This window comes from Carettochelys insculpta, chromosome 16, assembly GCF_033958435.1.
Source record: "Carettochelys insculpta isolate YL-2023 chromosome 16, ASM3395843v1, whole genome shotgun sequence".
Classification (NCBI taxonomy): domain Eukaryota; kingdom Metazoa; phylum Chordata; order Testudines; family Carettochelyidae; genus Carettochelys; species Carettochelys insculpta.
In genome coordinates this window covers 4,117,356-4,138,529 of record NC_134152.1, presented here as the reverse complement: position 1 = coordinate 4,138,529, position 21,174 = coordinate 4,117,356, and the positions used below count along the sequence as shown (strand labels likewise).

General features: G+C 54.3%; 1 protein-coding gene across 4 annotated transcripts in view; it reads right to left on the bottom strand.

Annotated features, from left to right (window-relative positions):
• MGRN1 (mahogunin ring finger 1) overlaps positions 1–21,174 on the bottom strand; it is a 61,436-nt gene that overhangs the window by 17,633 nt on the left and 22,629 nt on the right. For 2 of the 4 annotated variants that reach the window (XM_075010416.1, XM_075010418.1), the window contains exons 5-8: positions 18,292–18,409; positions 10,461–10,536; positions 9,437–9,489; positions 2,108–2,155 (exon numbers count right to left, since the gene is read on the bottom strand). In XM_075010416.1, the coding sequence (XP_074866517.1) occupies positions 2,108–2,155; positions 9,437–9,489; positions 10,461–10,536; positions 18,292–18,409 (295 nt within the window). The remainder of the gene's footprint in view (positions 1–2,107; positions 2,156–9,436; positions 9,490–10,460; positions 10,537–18,291; positions 18,410–21,174) is intronic. The other 2 variants (XM_075010417.1, XM_075010419.1) reach the window with 1 other exon arrangement.

Genomic DNA, 21,174 nt, shown 5'->3' with positions numbered 1-21,174 from the left:
AGCAACTGGGGGCGAGCCCAGCCCAGAGACGATGTAGCGAGTGAATAAAGACACCAGCCCAGCCAGCTGTGTCAGACGCGCCATTGTAATAACAGTATCGACGGTCGACAGAAATTACATCTGGATAAGATCTGGAAAAGCAAAGCAATTAGCTTAAGAACGAAGCTGGGAGTCTTGAAAACGTGTATTCAGCAGCATGTTGTATGGATGTGAGACGGGTGATAACGAAAGATTCGAAAAGAAAAATATTGGCATTCGAAAGGAGTTCTTATAGAAAGATGCTGAGAATAGGATGGCTGCAGAAGGTCACCAATAAGGAATTATATAGGAAGATACAGCCATAAAGAGAACCTGCTGCAGAAAGTTATAAAACGGAAGCTACAACTATATGGGCATATTTGCAGAATGAACAAACAAACAAAAAATCAAGACCCTGGTATTTGGCATAATGGATGGTTGGCGTAGGAGAGGCAGACCCCACAGAGAATGGGTAGATATAGTAGATTGGTGCGGAGCTAGTCTACAGAAACTAAGCCACTCTGCACTGGACAGGGAAAGATGGAAGGAAATAGTGAGAGAGGCGTCAGACACCAATGAGCGCTGAGCCCACGGTTATTGATGATGATGATGAACCAGATCATGGCTGTAGAAGCAGGCCAGCAAACAGAGTTACTGTTGGCGCAGTGCTGGGAAGATGTCCCATGCTGAAGTATTATGGTTATCACAGATCAAAGCCAGGCCGCTTTTAAAGACTCTCCAGAACAGCAGCGTATCAATGACAGCCACAGCAGCACATCATTGTATCATGTTTTAGGGGCGTTCTTCCTTGCTATTTCTTCCACCAAGACGCTACCCAGCAGAATGGTTATTAAATCTCCCACACACACCCAGTTCTGTCAGTCCATCAGGACGCAAAGGGCACCGACGGGCAACGTTTGCTCTAAAGCAGCTCTGGGAAAAAGCAACTTGTTGCGAAAAGGGAATATTCGCATTAGAAACGATGCTCACATCTGACAGGCCAGAGCAACCCAGCACCCGAAGCCTGGGGGAGCTCGGCGTGAGACGAGGGATTCAGGTGCCAGGGGACGGAAGAGATGAGCAGTAGCACCATGGGGGGGACCGGACCAAGGGAGAGGAGAGAAACAGGTGGGTGCCACCTACAGGTCCCTCTGTCTCAGGACAAACCTTGTAGCTGACTCCAGGACTGCCCCCGTTGCTGTCCTTCAGCGTCAGAGGATCTTCTCTGTGTTGCCCGAGGTCTTCCTCTTTGCGCCTTCCTTGCAGTTCCACTGGAGAGCTCAACGGAGGATCCCGGCTGACGGTCTTCTGAGAGCATGACCTATCCACCCCCACGTCCTTCTCTTGGTTTGAATGTCAAGTGGGTCTTGTCCTGCTCCATTCCAAAGCTCCTCCTCTGTGACAAACTCTCGCCATTTGGTACGAAGAACGTACCTCAGGCATCTGCTTACAAACGTCTGGAGCCTGTGATTTGAAGACTTCGTCGTACGCCAGGTCTCGCGTCCGTACCAGAGCGCACGCTTCCCACCTGTGTCGAAGAGCCGCAGTTTCGTCTTCGCAGATGTTATCTGTGATCGCCCCTGTGGGATGAAGAATCCTGAATGCAGCTTTTGCTTTCCCTGTCCTGGCAGTGATCTCCTTGTCTGTTCCTCCATCTCTGCCCATAGCACTCCCCAGGCAGGTGGAACAGAGCAGCTTACGAGTCGGTAAAGCTGTGCTGGCTGGAACGCCCAGCTCCGATGTAATCTGGACAGAGCTCTGATGCGGACAACGGCACGGCGTCGCGCAGACATCGGGAAGGTAGATTCTAAGGCATTTTCCACGGGGGTTTGTGCGACAGGGGAGAGCGGAGAGATGTGGATCTAAACGTCTCTCCAGTGTCTCCGTATCAGACGATACCAACACATAGGCCCCTCCTCCAAGAGGAGGAAGGCGCCAGCCTGCTCCTTAATCCAGCCACATCAAGGGCATCCCTTGGGCTCCTGGCTGTTTGCCAATGGAGCTGCCCCTGGGCACCTGTGGGCTGGCAAAATGCACCTGCAGGCAGCATGTTCTTCCTGCAAATGACAAACAGGGACCGTGTACTTACGATCTGCTTCTGTTTCAAAGGCTTCACAGAGAAGCTGCCGTCCACGTGCTGGTGGGGGGAAGAGAGAGAGACAGACGTTAAAACAGACTATATGGGAACAGCCAAAGCAACAGCGCAAAGACATTCAGTGAGCAGCTGGAGAACAACGAGAAGTCCTGTGGCACCTTATAGACTAGCAGATATTTTGGAGCACAAGCTTTCGTGGGCAAAGACCCACTTCGTCAGATGCATGAAGTGAGCAGCTAGTGTGTTCATACTGGGAATGGGTGCAGAGTAGCTACAGGCTGAATCTCTCTCATCTGGCAACACCTGTAACCCAGCACGATTTTAGTTCGCCGGACACTTATCACAGGTGTGGCCAAGTTTCCCGCTGGCCCATAACATTCGTTTCCAGCCACCGGTCCTGGCTCTCAGTATTCTGTGCCGTTATTTAGCTGTAATTGACCCTTAAATGTCTTCTAAGAGCCCTGCAAACAGTGGGCGTGTTGGTAAGGTGGCAGACAACTTTGACCTCCCATGGACAAGTAAATTCTCTCATTTGGCACCGGTCAGGTCCTGAGGGTGCCAGACTGGAGAGGTTCAACCTGTAGCACCCCCCAGTAGACAACCCTTTGGTGCAGCACCGGGACTAGTGCCTATTTCACCAATCTGCAAGGGTCGCTTTCAGCACGACAGACCAATGGGCCTCCTCCCATCAGGAAGCATTTCCCCAGCATTTGCTGTTGCACAGAGGACGCAGCCAAGAGTCAAACCGAGCTTACAGCTGGTCACTACCTGTGAATGTGACTGCAAACTCTGTTCCTGCTCCTGCGCTAATGAGCCACGCTTGCTTAATTGAGCGGAAACCCTGGACCAGAAGACCAGCATCTACAGCAGCTGCTCAGGACCGGATCTGTCAGCTGTCACTTGGCTCAGCGCTCTGATGTCATAACTGCGACAACCTGCGTTCCAGAACTCCCATCGGCAGGGGAGGAAGAAAAGCCACAGCAGAGAAAGGGCTGGCTGGGACTTTGCTATCCCAGGATAAAGCTCTGCTCGCATGAAGGGAGCGAGCCAGTCTCCAGAGACCTAGGGACAAGAGGAAACGCAAACACTTCCCCTGAGCTGCTTCGTGCAGCTTGTGTGCTCTCCTTTGCAGACCTACAGTTTACACAGAACCTTTTACACTGGCAGTTCTGTCCTGCAGGACCAGGGAAGCACGTCAAACTGGCTGCCACTCACTCCAGCACCGTGCAGTGCTGCTTTGGGGGCGCACACATGGAAAAAGGGCTGTAATTACCAGGACAGATGCTTCCACCGCCGAGGAGCAGAAGCCAACGAAGCAACCGTGAGCTCAAAACCAACTTCAGTGAGAAAACACATTGGCCGGTGACCTCCAAGCAAACCACACAGGGAACGCCGGGAAACTGCCTTTTCTTTTCCACCAAGAGCCTGAAAACAAGCTGTTCACCCAGGCCTCCAGCAGCAGGTATCACCTGCAGCCTCACAGGCCCCGGCCACAGGAAGCCACGAGGGAGAGAAAATCAGACTCTCGTCATCGGCTGCCACGTGCCTGCCTGGGGGGCGGCCCCGACACAGGTGACTGTTCTCATGTGATTCCCACACCAAGTCTGTGAAGCCAGTAGGGGCCTTCTCCCCAACAGGACGCTTGACCAGTGGATTCTCTAGCACGACTTCCTGGTTTTGCAGCTGCTCTTTGAACGTTTGGACGCTAACTGAAGGTAAAGGCAGCATCTGACCCAGGCTGGACCGGCCAGCGGCAGGGTACTCTGACCGCAAGGGCCGCCTGTGCCTCTGATCTCCTTAGAGCAGAGGTGGGGAACCTACGGCCCGGGGTCCCCATCCAGCCCGGGCTCGCTTGGATCCAGCCTGTGAGGCTCCCCAGCCCCCCACTGTGTGCTGGGCAGCAGCTCCGAGCCTTGCAGGCCTGGCCCAGGCAAGCCAGGCTGGATCGGGCCCACAGGCTCAGCCTGGTGGGGACAGCACAGGGGTGCACTGGCCTACAGGGTTTGCCGCTGTTGCTCCCATGGGTCAGAACTGCAGCCAAAGGGAGCAACAGGGGGCAGAGCCATGTGTCCCAGGGGCTGCGCCAAGTTAAACACCCCCCTCCCATCCCCTCACGCACCTGCCCCCTCCCTCCCTCCAGGCAAGGCGGCGCCCACATCTCCATCCCATTCCCTGGCAGCCCTGGCATGCACAGTGACCCCCTCATTTTTGGGCCCACTTTGGAAACTAAGAGGGGGGGTCCTATAAAATCTACTAGCCCCCGGCCCCCCAGAAGAGTTAATACAACCTGGGGGAAGCCCTGAAGCGGGGTCCTTGCCCTCCCCCGGGGTGGGATTGAGAGGAGTGAGGTGTCCGATTCAGGGGCCACATCAGGAAGGGTTATTCTCCCCCTCTTCGGTGAGCCCCTCCCCTCGACCCAAAAAAGGTTCCCCAGCCCTGCCCTAGAGGATCGTCCTAGGCTGGGTTTGTTGGGTGCAGAAGGCAGCGGGAGCGTGTCCGGCAGGCTCTCTGCACAGTGCGTTTGCAATCGCGTAGCTGCCCCACAGCGAGTCAGAGGGGTGACGACCGCCGGCGGGGGGGGGATGTGCTGCTCTTCTGTGTCTGCATGAACTTTCGGATGTTAAAAAAGATGGGCCCCGGATACTAACCGGCCTGGAGAGAAAGAAGCTAAAAAGTCCTGCAAACTCAGCACCGTGGCGTATGTCGTCATTCGGACATTTCTCTACAGAAGAGCAGCCGCGCTGGGTCTGACCGAAGGTCCGTCTAGCCCAGGTCCCGTCCTCCGCCAGTGGCCGATGCCGGTTCACCCCCCTTCCCTCCCGTCGCCCATTCCCAGCATCTGACAAACAGAGGCCAGGGACACCTTTCCTGCCCATGCCAGCTAAGAGCCACTGATGTACCGAACCTTCACAAATCCTTCTTCTCCACTGGAGTTACCCGTTTCTATCCTATTTACTGACACCCGAGCACAAGCAGAGGCAGGGGGCGAACTTTTAATTACGAGGCCACCGAAGATTTCCAGAGCGTCTTTCTCCACGCTCCATTCAGGAGGCGCTCACCTCCCATCACCCGACAGTTCCGCCCCCCTGTTACCACCTCGGGAGCCGGGTGTGCTAGATTAAACACAAACCTGCTCAACGACCTGGGGAGCGAAGAGCTTTTTAAAAACCCGTTAAACCATTAACAGCTCCACAAGTACATCTCTGGACACGGACATGACAAGTGAGAAAATCAACGTGGGCTGGAAAGGAGGAGGAGAATGGATGCGAATGGGCGACCGTACAAGGAACACAGCAGGCAACTCGGCTGGTGAAAGCAGCCAGGGCTGTAATTATACCAGCACACGGTCGGCAGAACAGAGACCAGGTACTTAAAGGGCTGCACCCACAACAATACGCCCTCTGCAGCTTCACGCCTCAACAATCAGGTCACAGCCGTGGTGTTCTCACCCTTTCCAGATTGCTGCTACCCCTTGCAGGCATCTGATTGTCCTCAATATCCCCAAGATTCACCTCACTTAAAAATGACTTGCTTACAGAATCAGACAAGCTGCCCCAGCCTGCTGGTGCTGGAAAAGTGATTGCTTTTGAATAATTATAAAATCAAGAGCAATATGAATATTGTACTTATATTTCCACGTATCGTACAGGCTGAACCTCTCTCGTCCGGCACCCTCAGGACGTGATCTGTGCCGAACAAGAGAATTTGCCGGACCACGGAAGGTCAGTATTGTCCAGCAGCATTACCAGCACTTCCACTGCTTGCTGGGCTCTTTAAAGGCATTTGGGGTAAATTACAGCTAAACAACAGCACTGAACACTGACAGCCAGGACTGGTGGCTGGAAACGAACTTTATGAAACCAGGGGAAAGTTGGCCACACTCATGATAAGTGGTTGTCTGGCAAGGTAAAATCATGCCAGATTACGGATGTTGCTGCTCAAAAGAGTTCCGGCTTACAGAGGTTCAACCTGTACACAGAGCAGTACGAAAAAGCTGTCTGCAAGAAATTTTAATTTGCATTGATTTTGCTAAAGCAACGAGGGGCCCTGTGGCACCTTATAGACTAACAAAGGTCTGAGCATAAGCTTTCGTGGGCAAAGACCCACTTCGTCAGATGCAGGTAGTGGAAATTTGCAGAGGCGGGTATAAATAGGCAGGCCACAGCAAGGCTGGAGATGATGAGGTTAACTCAGTCAGGGAGGGTGAGGACTACTACCAGCAGTTGATCAGGAGGTTGATTTGCTAGAGCTTTTAATGGAGCCTGTTGTAAAACTAGGCAACTACCTAGATGGGTTGAAGCACCCCTGGAAAACTTCAGGCTCTCAGTTGAGAGCCATGGGACAAACGGGAAGTGAATCAGGCAGGGTTTGGACACCCAGGTAAGCAGAAAGCAGCCCCGTTATGATTTTAAACATAAAGACAAGTGGCCCAAAGCAAGGTGGTTTTAAGGCCTTTGCATGGCTAAAGACCCAGATTTTCTCCCGCAGCAACGGCAAACGGAAGCCCGCTTCTTGCTTTGGAAGTGTCGGAACTACGCAGCGGGCGGCGGACTGGAGGGATCTGAACAAAGACTATGAGAGGAAACGATGAAGCCACCTCTCAGCCTGTCTGGGCTTGCGAAGGACGAGAGGCTGGCGCTGACTTCTCCAACGTTTCTTTTTTGCATTTACCAGCAGCCAGAGGGCTGGGAAAGTGACTCCTTAAGGCCCTCGGCGTGGGGCCTAGGACAGAGGCTGGGCGCAGAAGGCTCTGGCCGGGGGGTGCTTACCTTGGGTGGCTCCCGGCCAACAGCCCAGTGGGACCCTTGGGCAGGTTCCCTGCTAGCCGCACTCTGGCACATCACTCAAAGCAGGCAGCTGCTGGGGCCCTGCGCTCTCAGTGTGCCCCTTGGTGGGGCTCCCCGATTGCCACCTGCACAGCAAGCAAGGCCCGGGCTGTTTCCATTGGCCGGCCTCTGGCCAATGGGAGTTGTGAGGCTGTGCTGGGGGTGGGGGCAGCAGGTGATATTACTGCACTGTTAAGCCAAGGTCTGAAACGCATCTTCCTTGGGGAGAAAAACCGCGAAAGGGGAGCGTGAGGGACGGCTCTGCAGGGTGGCCCCGAGGTTCTGGGACGGGCAGAAGTGTGGTTCCCTTGTTAAGAAGGGGGAAACCAAGTCAGAGAACGACTCCCGGTCTTCCCACAATCCGTGGCAAAGCCAGAGGCGCCGGTCCCAGCTCGCCTGATTCTAAGGCCTGTGTCCTCCCCCGGCATCCCTCCCTCCTCCTGACGCCCGCCTGCTCGCGCGTTGACCCTGTGGCATGCTGCTGACGATGGCTCCGCACTCAGCACAGCGCTGCGGGGCCAGAGCAAGCGAAGGGACCCGACAACCATCCAGCGAGCCATCGCCGTCACCCATTCCCAGCTTCGGACAAAGGCTGGTGCACAATCCCTGCCCGCCTGGCTAAAAGCCAGCGCTGGGCCTGACCTCCGTCAATTCACCCAGCTCTTTTCTGAGCCCTGCTGCAGACTTAGCTGGCGCTGGCCAGCAGCTTAGCCCTTGGTCTTCTGAAGCAGAAGGAAGCCTCAACACCTCAAGAGCCTTTCTGCTTTGCATGGTGCACGAGCAGCCCTTAGGCAGCTTCGTTGGGAGAGAAGGTGGTGGCTAAATTTTTGCTCCCCCCGACCGTGCGGCAACACACGGCTCAGATGCTGGCAGCTGCCTCCCCCAGAGCGAGCGGCGTGTCTGTGTCATGGGACACACAGAGCTCTGGGCTCTCGGGGGCATAAGGGGCTATTGAAATGGAAAATGTCACAGGAGCGCTAACGATTTGCAGCTGAATTAACAGGCCCCATGGAAGGCTGCACCTCCTGGTAGCAGTCAGAGCCGAGGCGCCGATCCTCACAGCTCAGGAGACAAACGGTGCTCCAGCAGCCGGAGGCGGAGATTGCTGTAAGAAGGGCTCATTCGAAAGGCTGGCTACGTGGGGCTCGCGTACGAGGCCAGGAATGCAGAATCCCCCGCCAGTGTCATCTGTACTCAGGACAGTGGGTGGGGAACCTCCCACCCTACCCCAAGCACCAGCCTGGCTCTGATCACCGCAAGGTTCCATACGTCTCCTGCACTCTCCGGATTAACAGCCGGGTGAGAGCACGTTTGCTCTTCCTGCTTCCGAGGGATTTCAGGAAGGGGCAGGAGGGTGTTTTCGGCAGGAGCGAGGGCTGCCCTCTTCCCTGGTTCTGACAGGCAGCGGGCACCCAGCTGCGCTCTCTCCCCACCACCCCCAGAGCAATCCAGAGAGACTTTTTATCCACTTCCCAGCTCAGCAGAGCCAGCGTATGGTAGCTCAGTTCCCAGGGCACCCTCCAGCCAGGGGTCTTCTCCAGCACTTACCGATTAGCTCCCCACCCCGCTCTGCAGAAGTGATCCCAACATAACAGCTGGGAAAACCAGGGCAAGGATGTCGTGGGACTCGGCCAAGTTCCCAGTGAGCCCTGAGCAGACCAAGGATTAGACCTTGGGTGGTGGAGACTCCTGTGCCTGGGGCACCAGGCTCTGAAGAGGAAAAGTCAACATGCTGCTCCCCTCCATCGCCTTCCCAGCCCCCAGGAGCAGCTGAACAACCCTTGGCTAAGACATCTTAGCTGCAGCACAGAGCAACAATCACCACCCGGCTGGCAGGATCTGCCTGCCGCAGGGGCAGATGCAATCCACACAGAGAGCTGTCCACCCAGAACTTCCAGGACTGTAAGAGAACATGGCTTAGGTCTGCTCCAAGCAGCTGGTGCCCCCCATCACCCTGTTCCCCAACACTGCGAGAGCCCCGGTAGTTACGGACGAGACAACCCCAGTCTGTAACGCGATCTGGTCCCATCCACACAGCTACGGCCAGTCGCAGAGCAGATCTCGCTCTGCAGGGTCTGACTGTTCTGGACAGCCTTCTCCTTAAAGGCCACCGCACTGACACAGCCTGGAACGATTCCAGCCCTCTGGCGGACAGGAGCTGGAGCCTACAGCTGGCTGCTTGAATGCCACAGGTCTCCGTCCTGAATACAGCCTGCGTGGGAACTGATGTCTGTTGCCTATAATTAGCACCTGTGAGTTCTAGATACAGGCCACGAGCTCACTGTGCCGGGAGCTGCACAAGCGATGAAGATCTGATGAAGAGGGTCTTTGCCCAAGAAAACTCACACTCCAAAAACCCCGTTAGTCTAGCAGGTGCCACAGGACTGCTCCTTGTTTTGGTTCGAACAAAAGATGGACACTCTGTACCCCGGACATTCCCGTCCCCGGGGCTACGTGGACACAGAGGAGAGGAAGCCGAGTGGAAGGGCTCATTTACCTTTTCAAATGCAGCCAGGAGAACGTGCGCATGGCCAGTAACTTCAACCACCACTGAAAGGCGAGAACAACATTGGTTAAAATCCCGAACGGGCTGGCACCTCCCGGCCACCGCACTGAGGGATGCTCCTCACAGCCCCTCCTTTGGCAGGGGGAGATTCGTGGCTCTTGCTGCGGGAGGCCGGTCCCCTTCTGGTTTGGAGCGTGGTGGGGACAAGGGGTTCAGCACAAGACTGCAATGGTCTGTGACATGGGACCGTAAAAGGCAGATGGGGGAGTGACTGGGGGCCCTCTACCCCGGAGGGTTAAAGTCACATCCCTGAAAGAGTGGAACACACAGTTGGGCAGCGCATGTTTTGGGGGTAGCCATGGGCAACGGGTGATCCTAGGGCTGGGGGAGACAAGCCCCCAACCCTGCCCCCATGGGGGCAAATCTCCCCCCTCCCCAAGGCAGGCCTCCAGCCTCCTGTGAGAGCCCGTCCAGCCCCACCCCGGAGTATGGGGAAGGAAGGCAGTGAACAGCCCCAGGCTCTGAGCTAATGCAGGGCGCACCGCCCCAGAATCCCCAGCCTCAGCGTGGCTGACGCCCGCAGGCAGCCGGGAGCTGGGCCGACAATTTCAACAGGCAAAGCTTCCCTCTGCCTCTGCCTGCCGCCTCCCCGGCGGTGCCGCCCCTCCGTAGCCATGTCTATACTGCGCGCCAGGGGTGTGCTGACCTGCCTGGCACGCATATGAATACCCCTGCGTGAGCTAACAGGAGTATAAGCAGCAGGGTTGCCGTAGAGCACAGGTAGTGGTGGCAGAAGCATACCCGAGCTGCGCCGAGTTCAAACCCGCCTGGCCCTGGTGCGTATGTATCTGACACGCAGCCGCTGCCCCCAGCCCTGCTACCTCGGCTACGCTGCTCTTTATGCTCGCGTGAGCTCGCCGAGAGCTGGAACGTGCGTGCGAGGAGGGGACTGCACCCCCGAGCCGACTGTGCAGACAAAGCCTCTGAAGAGCTTGGAGAAAGAACGAGAAAGCACCTGGCTTACCATCCCCTTCGTCCACCACGGCCTGGATCACCACGGGGAACACGCCCCGGTCCAAATCGAAGTTCAGCTGAGAAGGAAGAAAAGGGGGTTTCAATCAGGAGCGCCAAGGCCCACGCGAAGCCAGCGTCAGAACGGATTTAAAAGAGGCTCCAGGGAGGCAGCGGTATTGGACGTAGAGCGCGACCCACAGAAAGCAACAGCTCCTTGGCTGGGCTGGTGGCAGGACTCCAGAGGTGGGGCGGCTGGGTAGAGCTGAAGCCTTGTGGAGCAGGACAGAGGGACCCCTCCCCTGGCACTGCCTATGGTGGGAGGTGGGTGGGTGGGTGTGTGTTTTGCCAGTCCCACAGTCAATGAACAACAAATCCGGACCAGGCGTAGAAAAGGCGGCTCTTCCAGAAGGAAGAGATGAATATATTCAGCATCGGAACGGTGACCCAAAGGCAAAGCAACCACAGCAATTTGGATTTACACAGCATTTGCTTCCCACCAGCTCACACACCCAAAGGCGCTCTTGTGATTTCCAGCTGTTCGTCAGCTGGTAAACTAGTGACCCTGCCTATGCCACAGAAGAAGCCCACCGGCCCACGTGCAGGCCTTGCCGTCAGGCTAGCATGCAGCAGGTCAGTAACAGAACCTGCTCCCGCTTAACTCCAAGCTCCCTTGAAACACCGTGCCTGGATCTCTCTCTCCTGCCACGCTGCACACAGGGCAGGGCAGGGCAGGAACAGCAGTGGGCAGTGACCATTTGAAGCCTCGCCTGAGAGCGCACGGCGTAGGCCCCAAAGCGTCCATTGCCTGGTGTCACACGGCACTCACAGAATTTTGCAAATCACCGACAATGGAACCTTATAGTACCGAGAGCTGCCAGGAGAGATGACAACCCAGGATTCATTTCTGGAGCCATCTAGAACCCCAGCACCAGATCTCCTGCTTCAACTCCTACATCGGCTCCTCTGCTTCAAGCAGTCCGTTCGCTAGTGAGCTCTCTGTAGCTGCAGGCAGGCACTAAGCCAGGGTTTCTCTCCCGCTCAGGACCACCCCAGAGGTTTCCAGGAAGAGACGCTGCCCCACCTCTCTGAGCCCTCCACAGCTCAGAAAATAGGAACATATAATGACAGCACGCAACTCACCATACCACCCAAACACTATCTCTGACCCAGAGATTTCACACACATGTAAGGCCCGGCTGCTGCCAGATGGGCACTGGGGATCTGACCCGGCGACGTCAGCCAGGCTCTCATGGACACAGGAAAATGCCACAGCCGCGTTCCAATCTGCAGATCAAGAGTTCTCGCTCTGAACTTCAAGCTGATCACCAAAGACCACACACACACACTCTCCCTGGGACCCTAAGAAAGCCCCTGACCCGGATCTCTGAAGGATGCAATGAACCCTCCAACACCAACCACCATAACAACAGAATGAGGACCCAAGATTCCTAAGGAAAACCAAATTCACAGACAATTCCTTCCAGGCCACCTTTATACATCAACAATCAGCAAAACCACCTCACGTGCAGCAGCTTTTCCTCTTTGCAGGTCACCTTTATCAAACCCACCGGGCAAAACGCACGCCACTGATGCCCAATTGAAGTTTCCTAGCAACTAATCAACTCCACCTGCAGCCAGAACTGGAAAGGGCTGGTTTGGGCAATATGCTGCTTTCAAAAGTCACCTCCAGCTGGTAGCTGCCTGTTGGGACCTCAGCACTAGCGCTGGCAACTGAAAGCAGTGCCTTGTGTGACATCTGCACCAGTGGTTTCCAGCCCGTGCGCTGCTGCACTCTGACGCACTGTGAGAACTGGTCGAGTGCGCCCTGACATTTCATCCATCTCCCCTCACCGAGGCTCTTTGCAGGGAAACTGACAACCCAAGGCCGCCTGAGTCCCAGCTGGTGTCGGGTTCGTCAATTTCCCCCGTGTTGGCTCTTTGCAGAGCCACCATTAGGGGAAATGCCGACCCTTTGGGACCCCGCTCATGCTGGACGGTAGCTGGAATGCTGCTTCCCAGCACAAACAAGCTGGCGGGAACCCACCCCCACTCTCGGCTGCGCAAGGGCCTGCTGGAACTGGGAGAAGGTTTAAATGCCATGTCCCGGCTCCAATGGCCTGGCAGGGAGGGGAGCTGCCGTCAGTGGTTGCTGGTTTACTCAACATCCCTAGTGTGGCCGACCTGAAACATGAATGTACTTGGATCCTCATTTTGCTTGTTGTCTGCCTTGCCACGCTGCAAACCTCTGCAGTAAGCAAACACGACACTTCTGAGCCATCGATTTGGCTGAGAAAAGCGGACATGCCGTGGAATTGTCTACCTCACTGAAGCATGCCGTGTTAACGACAAGGTTGGGAACCTCTGATCTACACTGTGAGCCTGGGCTGTCGTTCCCCTGTTCTTGCTAACTGAGTATAAAGAGATGCGTAGTCCAGGTACAGGCAGCAGAACAACGGCTGAGGCATGCTAAATTCACACCCGCTGGTTCCAAGAAGGTCTGCCTCGGACCTGCCTCCACAGGGGCTATCCGTGCTGTGCTGCTAGTTATACTGGCACTAGCTTGATGAGAACTGGCAGGAGTTCGTACACGGGGAATCACACCTATGGCTCGCAGTACAGACACAGCCTTACACACCCCTACATTTGGGTCCTAGGTGTGGAGCTGCTCCAATGGAGCAAATTAAAGCCGGCAACAGGGAGGGAGAGGGGGGCTGGAAAACGGCATACACTGGGGAAAGATCTGGCGGCTCTTTCCAACAGGATAAAAATGGACCTGGATAGTTCTCCCCACACTGAATGCCAAGCCTCGAACTCCGATGCCTGGAATTGCACAGGACTAGAGACAAAGCACACATCTGCGCAGAATGAAACCAGCGGCGTCCGATAGTCATTCAAGGGTCGGCACGCTTCTGGCTGTCGGCCTTCCGTGTTCACGACACGCCCCTGCCCCAGCTCTAAATAAACGCCCTTCTCCTCCTCCGGGAACAGGCACCCTGTCCCCTTGCAAGCTGAATGCTGACACCTCACCAGAGCCACTTCCGCCACGTTCACGTCCCACCAAGCAGTGGGGCATGTGGACGGACTGGGCGGGAGGGTGTTCCACGTGCGCAGCTCCAAGGAGCCACATTTAAAGGCTCCAAGAGCCGCCTCTGACTCCAGAGGCCGGAATCGCCACACCACGGTGTCCTGTTTGTCACCCGTGGCCAGTGACAAAGGTACTGGACACGGTGGTGCAAAACGTCAGTTCAGAAGCACAAACGCTACATTTTACAACCACTGCACGGCAGATTCTTACTGCAGCTTCTTCAGCAGGCGCTGACAATGTAGCCGACAACGAGAAAAAAATCTCCAGGCTGCCACAATTCAATAGGTCCTGGACCTCAGTTTGCCAACGCCGGACAACATCAACTCTTTAATGGCAACCTGCTGTTGCAGTCAAAAGTTCTCTGAGTACAAAACAGGCTGACAAGATACCCATTACCCACAAGCCATTTATTGCCCTGACCGGCTTTAGCAATAAACCCTTAACCAAAAAGCAAAAGCAGGACAGGAAAGAGACATCGCACGTCCCTTCGGCAAGCTGGGGACCCTGGTTAGCTGCGGATGAGTGGCGATCCCCTAGTCTTCCAAGGCACCGGTGCCATGGCTCATCAGCGAGGCCCAAACTGCATTGATTTCGGTGTTGGTTATCTACAGTTTTTCTGCCTCATTATACACTTCCGCTAGGTCGCTCGTTACCACCTACGGTACTTCCTTCGCTGTCAGTTATTGCTCTTTAACCCTGCTTGTGTGTTTACCACATCTCATTATACAAGATTGTTGCATGTTTGTGCCCTTCCTCTTCTCTCTTTCTACAAATTGTTCTGCTACCATGCCACCGCTTACCAGTCTCCCTGAGACTTGCTCCTGCCTGATTAGACATGGCATGGGGGGTGCGTGCTTCATCACCCCTAAGCTTTCACGTACGAAGTTCTTCCACAATTGACCGCTACACCTATTAACCCTAGCTAGGTAGGCATCCATTTAAGACTGAACTAACCAAGGTCCTGGAATGAGATCATCTGTCAAACCACATTCGAGAGCAACCGAGTTACTGGCAGACACGAGGGCTAACTTCAACAGCAGCAGCTGCTGGGGCCTGTTTGCATTGGCTGTGCCTAAGATTACGTTGGCTCAAAAGGAAGACATACGAGTTTGCAAATTAAAGACGGGGAAACGGATGGGTCAAACCCTGCAGAGCTAGTTCAAGCAGAACCATCCTCTGATCTTCGTTGTCATCATTAGTGAGGAGAAGATCGTTGGGCTTTAGGGGCAGTAAGCAGGACAGAAATTGGTCTCACCTTTAAAAAACAAATCCCCCTAAGCGTAGGAATTCTCAAGGCAAAACAGCCTCAGTTCTGCCCACTGCCATGCACACAGGGAGTCGTGCTGTACTTTCAGACACGTGAAAGGCGATCCTGTGTGCTTGGTGTTTATATAAAAACCACCCTTTAATCCCAAGGAACTGGTGCCCCATGCAGGGTTCCCTCTATTTTTTTCCTCCAGCCATTTGCGGAATAAATTTTGTTACGTGCACCAAGGCATGCGCAAATGCACACCACCAGTAGAAACACAGACTGACGGCTGTGCTCATCAGCTGGGCGGCAGATGTCTGCTCAAGTGCTCAGCTCACAGGGAAACTCTGGCTCCATCCCTCGTTTCCAGGCTCCAAGAAGGAATGTACTGCTCCTTTAAGAGACAGGCTGGTGCCCAAAAGAGCCTAGATGTAGGCGGTCTCCTGCCTTGCCCTGGTGCTGGGCAATTTGAACAGGACAAGGACGCTGAGCTGGGGACAGGAGACTAGCAACCCTGCTGGCTGCACGCTGGCTCTGCTCGCTGGGTTTATGTACCAGGCTGAGGGAGAATACAAAAATTGTATTGTAATGTTCAGCCACTGGGTGGCACTGTGTGCCACAGACTGCGCCTTGGCTGGTAACAGGCATACCTGGCAGTAGATTAAAGTGCCTTAAAGATTGCATCTCTTGTCTCTCTCCCTGATGAAAGCTCTGGAGCTTCTCCAAATCTGATACCGAAGCCCGACCTGCCTGGAGCAGCCCTGCAGTGCAGCACGTACCCAGAGCGCATGACACGGAGTTAAGGACCTTACGAACTGCGTTAAGGCTCCCGCTTCCCCAGGTCTTCCTAACCACTCCCCAGGGGACCACACAGCCTGAGTTTATAGGGACAGTCCTGATATTTGGGGCTTCGCCTGACCCCGTCCCAATTTTTCACTCCGGTTGTCTGGTTCCCCCGCTCAGATCCTGTGCAGAACCCATGTACCTTGCAACATTTCTGTCCCCGCTTCGAGTCAGTTAAAGATGGGAGGTTCATTTAACTATGAAAACAAATAAGCCAACAAGCAGCTCGAGCGAGCTGTGACAAACGTCCATTCAACTCATTTTAGGATCAACTTCTGCAACGTGGCAGGTCTCCATGAGTCCTGGGCAAGCCGAGCTCACAAGGATGACCACAGCAGTCTGCATGGAGCATTGTGGGACAGCTGCTGGAGGCCAGTGAAGGTCGACATAAGTAACGCAACATCTACACTCACATTGCACTGACCTAGGTACAGCAGCCATGGCTCTATGATGCTTGGGGAGACGGTGTTACTCTGTTGGTGTCATGGGGCACTTATATTAGAGGGAGACAAAGCTAAACACAGACACTCGCGCAACTAGAGGCAGGAGAACTGGCTTGCGTCATCCCAATTTTGCAGTTTAGACCCAACCTTAGTTACGTTGCAGAGGGTGTGGGAGAACAGAAAACTGGGAAGCTATGACCCTTGCGTTGCTCCTTTCACTTGCATCGCTGCAAAGGCCAAATGCTCTAGGAAATATTTATTTGCAGCCTTCCTAGAAAAACTTTCCGATCTTAACTGCATAAGGACGCTATTGTGTAACAGTTCAGACCTGCTGGCATTAACGGTCTTGCGACTGCCAACTCTCCCAGCCTCAGCTCGCCTTCCAAACACTGCGATATCTGCAGGGATAGGCTCCCTCCCTCCCCGGGCCACTTCCATGCTACCGCGTCTCACTCCAAGCCGTCCAAACTTAACAAAGGCAATTGATTAAGGTGTTCCTCAAGGCAGCTCTTAGGTTCCTGCTTTCCTTCCTGCGCCTCTTCAAGAGCACAGCTGCACTTTTGCACATTTGGTGGGGAAAGCACGGCCCAGTCCGACTTTTGCCTTGCTGTCTGGATTAGCGCCCTGTCTGAAAACCCTCTCCCAGAGGTTGCACTCCACCTTCACTCCTGGATGCACAGAAGACACTCCGACAGGCAAGCCTCTTACTACAGTTTGCCAACGAACCAACACACCCAACCAACCACCCCAGGGAACCTTGCTTCCCAGTCCATCATCCGGCCAGGGGCTACATCACCCACAAGCATGGCAGCAGGCGAAAGCATGAACATGGCTTCTGACAAACCGCTAGCCCAGCTGGCAAGCAGGCTACAAGGCTGAAGTGTACGCTGCTGTTTGATCACAGACAGAGCTCGCTGCATTTCAGAGCACAGGTTGAACCTCTCTAGCCCAGGACCCTTGGGACCTGACTGGCACCAAATGAGACAATTTGCCAAACTACCAGAGCTCAATGTTATTTAGCAGCATTGCCAACACTTCCACCGCTTACTGGGCTCTTAGAGGACATTTGGGGTAAATTGCAGCTAAATAACAGCACAGAAGGCTGAGAGCCAGGACTGGTGGCTGGAAACCAACTTGATGGTATCACAGGAAACTTGGCCGCACCCATGCTAAGTGGCTGTCATGATCATGGGAGCAGTCTGAGTAAAAGGGTTAACCTCCTTAGCCAGGTGGGGTTGGCCTACAGAAATGTAGGTAAGAATTAAATTTTGGCTCCTCCTCCTTCTGTTCTCTGTTCCCTCTTTTTTTTCCAGCCATGAGAGAGAGACACACAAAGGTATCAGATTCCTACACAGACGATTCTGACCTCTTTTGAGAGGGTCAAGAAAGTCAATGATGTGACCCAGAGACGCTCTCTAAAAAGAAGCTCCCATGTCAACCACGTGGGTTACGACATTTGCTGTGGGCAGCAGACACGTATAGGCGCCGTGTGACCAGACACGGCATCAGTGGTCTCAAGTCGTGGTTGGGAAGGTCCAGGTTGAACATCAGGAAAAAACTTTTTCACTAGGAGGGTGGTGAAGCATTGCAATGATCTACCCAGGGAAGTAGTGGAGTCTCCATCCCTGGAGGTGTTTAAGTCTTGCCTCGACAAAGCCCTGGCTGGGCTAATCCGATGGGTTTGATCCTGCCTTGGGCAGGGGGCTGGACTTGATGGCCTTTTAGGTCTCTTCCAGCTCTATTGCTCTATGATTCTACGATCAGGCCCGAAAGGCCTCTCCGAAGGGGCTTTACGTTCCAGAGCTCCGGCTCAGGTGGGAGAACGCGAGCGTTGCCTCAAGAGGGGCTGAAAAACACGCTGCTTCCTTTGGAAATGACACCACCCTTGCGCCCCCCCGAGAGCTGCAGCCGAGTTTGTGCTGCTCCCAGTGTCTAAGACCGCAACAGGCAGTCCAACCCACCCCATCTGCTGCCGCACCCCCCCCCCTTTTTTTTTTTTTTTTTTTTGCATGTTTTAGACCCTTTTATCCCAGGGCCCTTCACCCCCGCCCCCAGCCCCGGCCACATACATCCCCGCCCTCCTGATGGATCATGTCATGGCAGCTGTGCCTGGTAATTTTCCAGCTACAAGGCAGGAAGTTAAGCAAACAGGGCCCAGTGTTTCAGGAACAATAGGGGTTTGGAGAAGAGGGAAACCCAAGGAGACTCTTACCTCATCATCTTTCCAGTCTGAGAAATCAATCTTGAAGGAAGGCAGAGAGAATTGCTGGCTCCCCCCCCTCTTGTAATGAACCGTCTCCGACTGCAGAGAAGGGTTCTTTGTGCTGTATCTGGACAAGGGGCAGAAAAAGGAAACCTCGCTGTAACAAGCGACTGCTCTTTGCTGTACTCTAAGAAAGTCACCCACCCCCCAGCCTCTCAGGACTCTCTAACGGCTGCTCAGCAGACACAGAAAAGAAGAGAAGGTGGGCTCAGGAGAGGGAAACGGCACAAGATCGCAGCACTGAGCTGCATTCAAGTTGAGCAGTTCCACAGAAGCCTGGCTGGGAATATTACGGAAGCCCTGTAGACCTGGAGCACTAACCATTGTTTAGTAGGCTCGGGTCTTTGCTTGGGATGAGCCAGCCTGGCCCCGCACTTCTCACACCAACTGCTTAACGCCTGAGCAGTGGTTAATCGTGCCACATCTCTCCACGCTGGCTAAAACAGTAGCCTGCAACCTGCAGCTCCAGAGCCGCACACGGCTCTTTATGGACTTCTCTGTGGCTCCCAGTGGCATAATTGTAAAATAAATTTAAAAAAAAAAAACCCTCCTGATTCTTTTCAATAAATAACTTCTAGCTAAATAGCAAATGATTTCATCTTGAAACAGTGGACAACTCCCCCTTTAATACGGGCAGTTCATTGGGGGATATGACACCGCATCTCTGTGTTGATCGTGTTGCTAATAAAAAGTCTTGATTGTGCAAAGCAAAAGGAAGCTTACGGCGCTCCTGCTGTGAAGGGCAACGCACATTTTAAGAAAGAAAACACGTTAAACATGAAGTAAAATTGGCATAATTAACGTGGAGTTGAAATGGCTTCAAAAAAAAAAAAGAGGAAAATCGAAGACGAAACCAGAGAATTTCAAACTGAATGGACCCAATCCTTGACATTTATATTGAGTTTGGCCGGGCTCCCTTTATGCCTCATTTGCAATGAGAAATTCGCCCACAACAAAAAATGCAACGTTGAGAGGCATTTTCTCGAAAGAGACACTACTTTTGCAGAGCAGCGTCCAGCTGGATATGCCAGAAAAAAAGCCACAGAGGAGCGGCTACGCAAACAAAGCAAACTAAGAAAACTCTCACTGAATGGGTGCGATCACCAAGCAGCGGAACATGGCGAATGTGTGACAACTCAAGCGATTGTGAAACAGGGAAAGCCGCTCTCGGGCGGCGAATGTAGAAAAGTGCTTTATCGAAGTCGCAGAACAGCTGGGCAGCGATTTCAAAAACCAAACTGTTCAGAGTCTAGCGGCCTCCAGCGAGAGGGAAGGTTCGGGAGTGAAAGCCAGGAAGACAGTGGCACAAACACGCACAAGTGAAGTGTGAGGAAACAGAATACGTAAAAAGTTTGTGAGCCTCCTGCAGTAAACATGAATCACCTTGCAAATCCTTGTGTGTGAGCTGTTCTTAAACCAGGCGTTACAAAAGGCACGGTTTGACGTTGTTTATTAAGGACCGCCTCATATTCACGTGCACTGCGGTTCTTGAATTATGGAGTTTTTTTACTGAATTCGGAAAAAATGGCTCTTCTTGCTAGTTTGGATGCTGACCCCTGGGCTAAGGGGATGCCTACAGGGAGGCATTTAGTGCCCTCGGATGGCCACACAGCGAGCAGTGGAACTGGCAAGGCAGCTCAGCCATGGGTCAGCACTGGGGCCATGCTGCAGGAACAAAATCTGACACCCTCCTTCCCCGGCTCTCCAAGCCACGTGCTCCCTTCCCTCTCTGGAAGGGCAGCATCCTTGATCCCACAGCAGTATGACTCCACATGCTGCACCAACACCAAGTCAAGGGGAGCTGGCCCTACTTAAGGTGGAGTTACAGTATTTACAGGATCTCACGCCGAGACCCAGGCGTCACCCGGAGTGGCAGCTCAGCTGCCACTTGCCAGGCCCCCTGCACTTAGAACGGAGTGGGATCTCTGTCCTAACTGAGGCAGAAATTCCAGCAGAGCTGTAAACATCCCAGGCATTTTCCACCTGGGGCCTCTATTTACCGTGTCCAGGTGTAAGTGATCTCTTAGAAGGCCCCCGGGGCAAGCTACTGCCGAAATAACAATCCTCGAAGGGGTGTTTAGCAGAGTTCAGAGCCAGGACTTCCAGCCCAGGCCAAGTACAGGAGGGACCTGCACTAGCTGGCCACAGTAACAGGCTGTTCTTCTCAGTGGGGAGCAGCCTCCAGAGGAGGACGCCCTCCTTTGCCCTTGGTGGGCAGAACACATAGTAAGGGAGAGGACCAACAGCGGCTCTGCAGGAAGACATGGTTTGGAAGAGGGGCTCTGTGTCTGCTGCAAGAGGAGAGAAGCCAAGCAAGGGAGGAGAAGAAACAGGGAGGGGAAGCTCCTGAGGCGTGCAAAGGGCAGGAGCTGAGCCAAGGGGGCGAGGAGAGGAGAAACCAGGAAGCAGAAGAAGCCTCTCCAGGAGATCTGCATTCGGCATCTTCCAGGCTCAGATTAACCACTTTGTGCAGCAGAAGCAGAGCTCGCAGACTGCCAGGAGCTGAGGCCCCAGCTGCGGCCGGGAAGCACGCCTGCAAAGGGCAACGCGGCCGGGGGAGCGAAGGCGGAACGTGCTGAGCAGGGACGCCGAGGCCCCACTTCCAAAAGGGCTCCAGACAACATGACAACCGCCACCACCGCCGCCACCTACGGCGGGCTCAGGAGCCCTGCCTCTGCTCCAGCCAGGAGCACGACGCAGACTGACACAGCAGCCGCCATCTCCCTCTCGCTGAAAGCTTCCCAGATCTCCATAGCAATGCCTCTGTTGCCATGGCTGCATGCTCCTTCAATGCACTCATCAGCTAAGCGCTCGCTTCCATTTTGTTGGTGG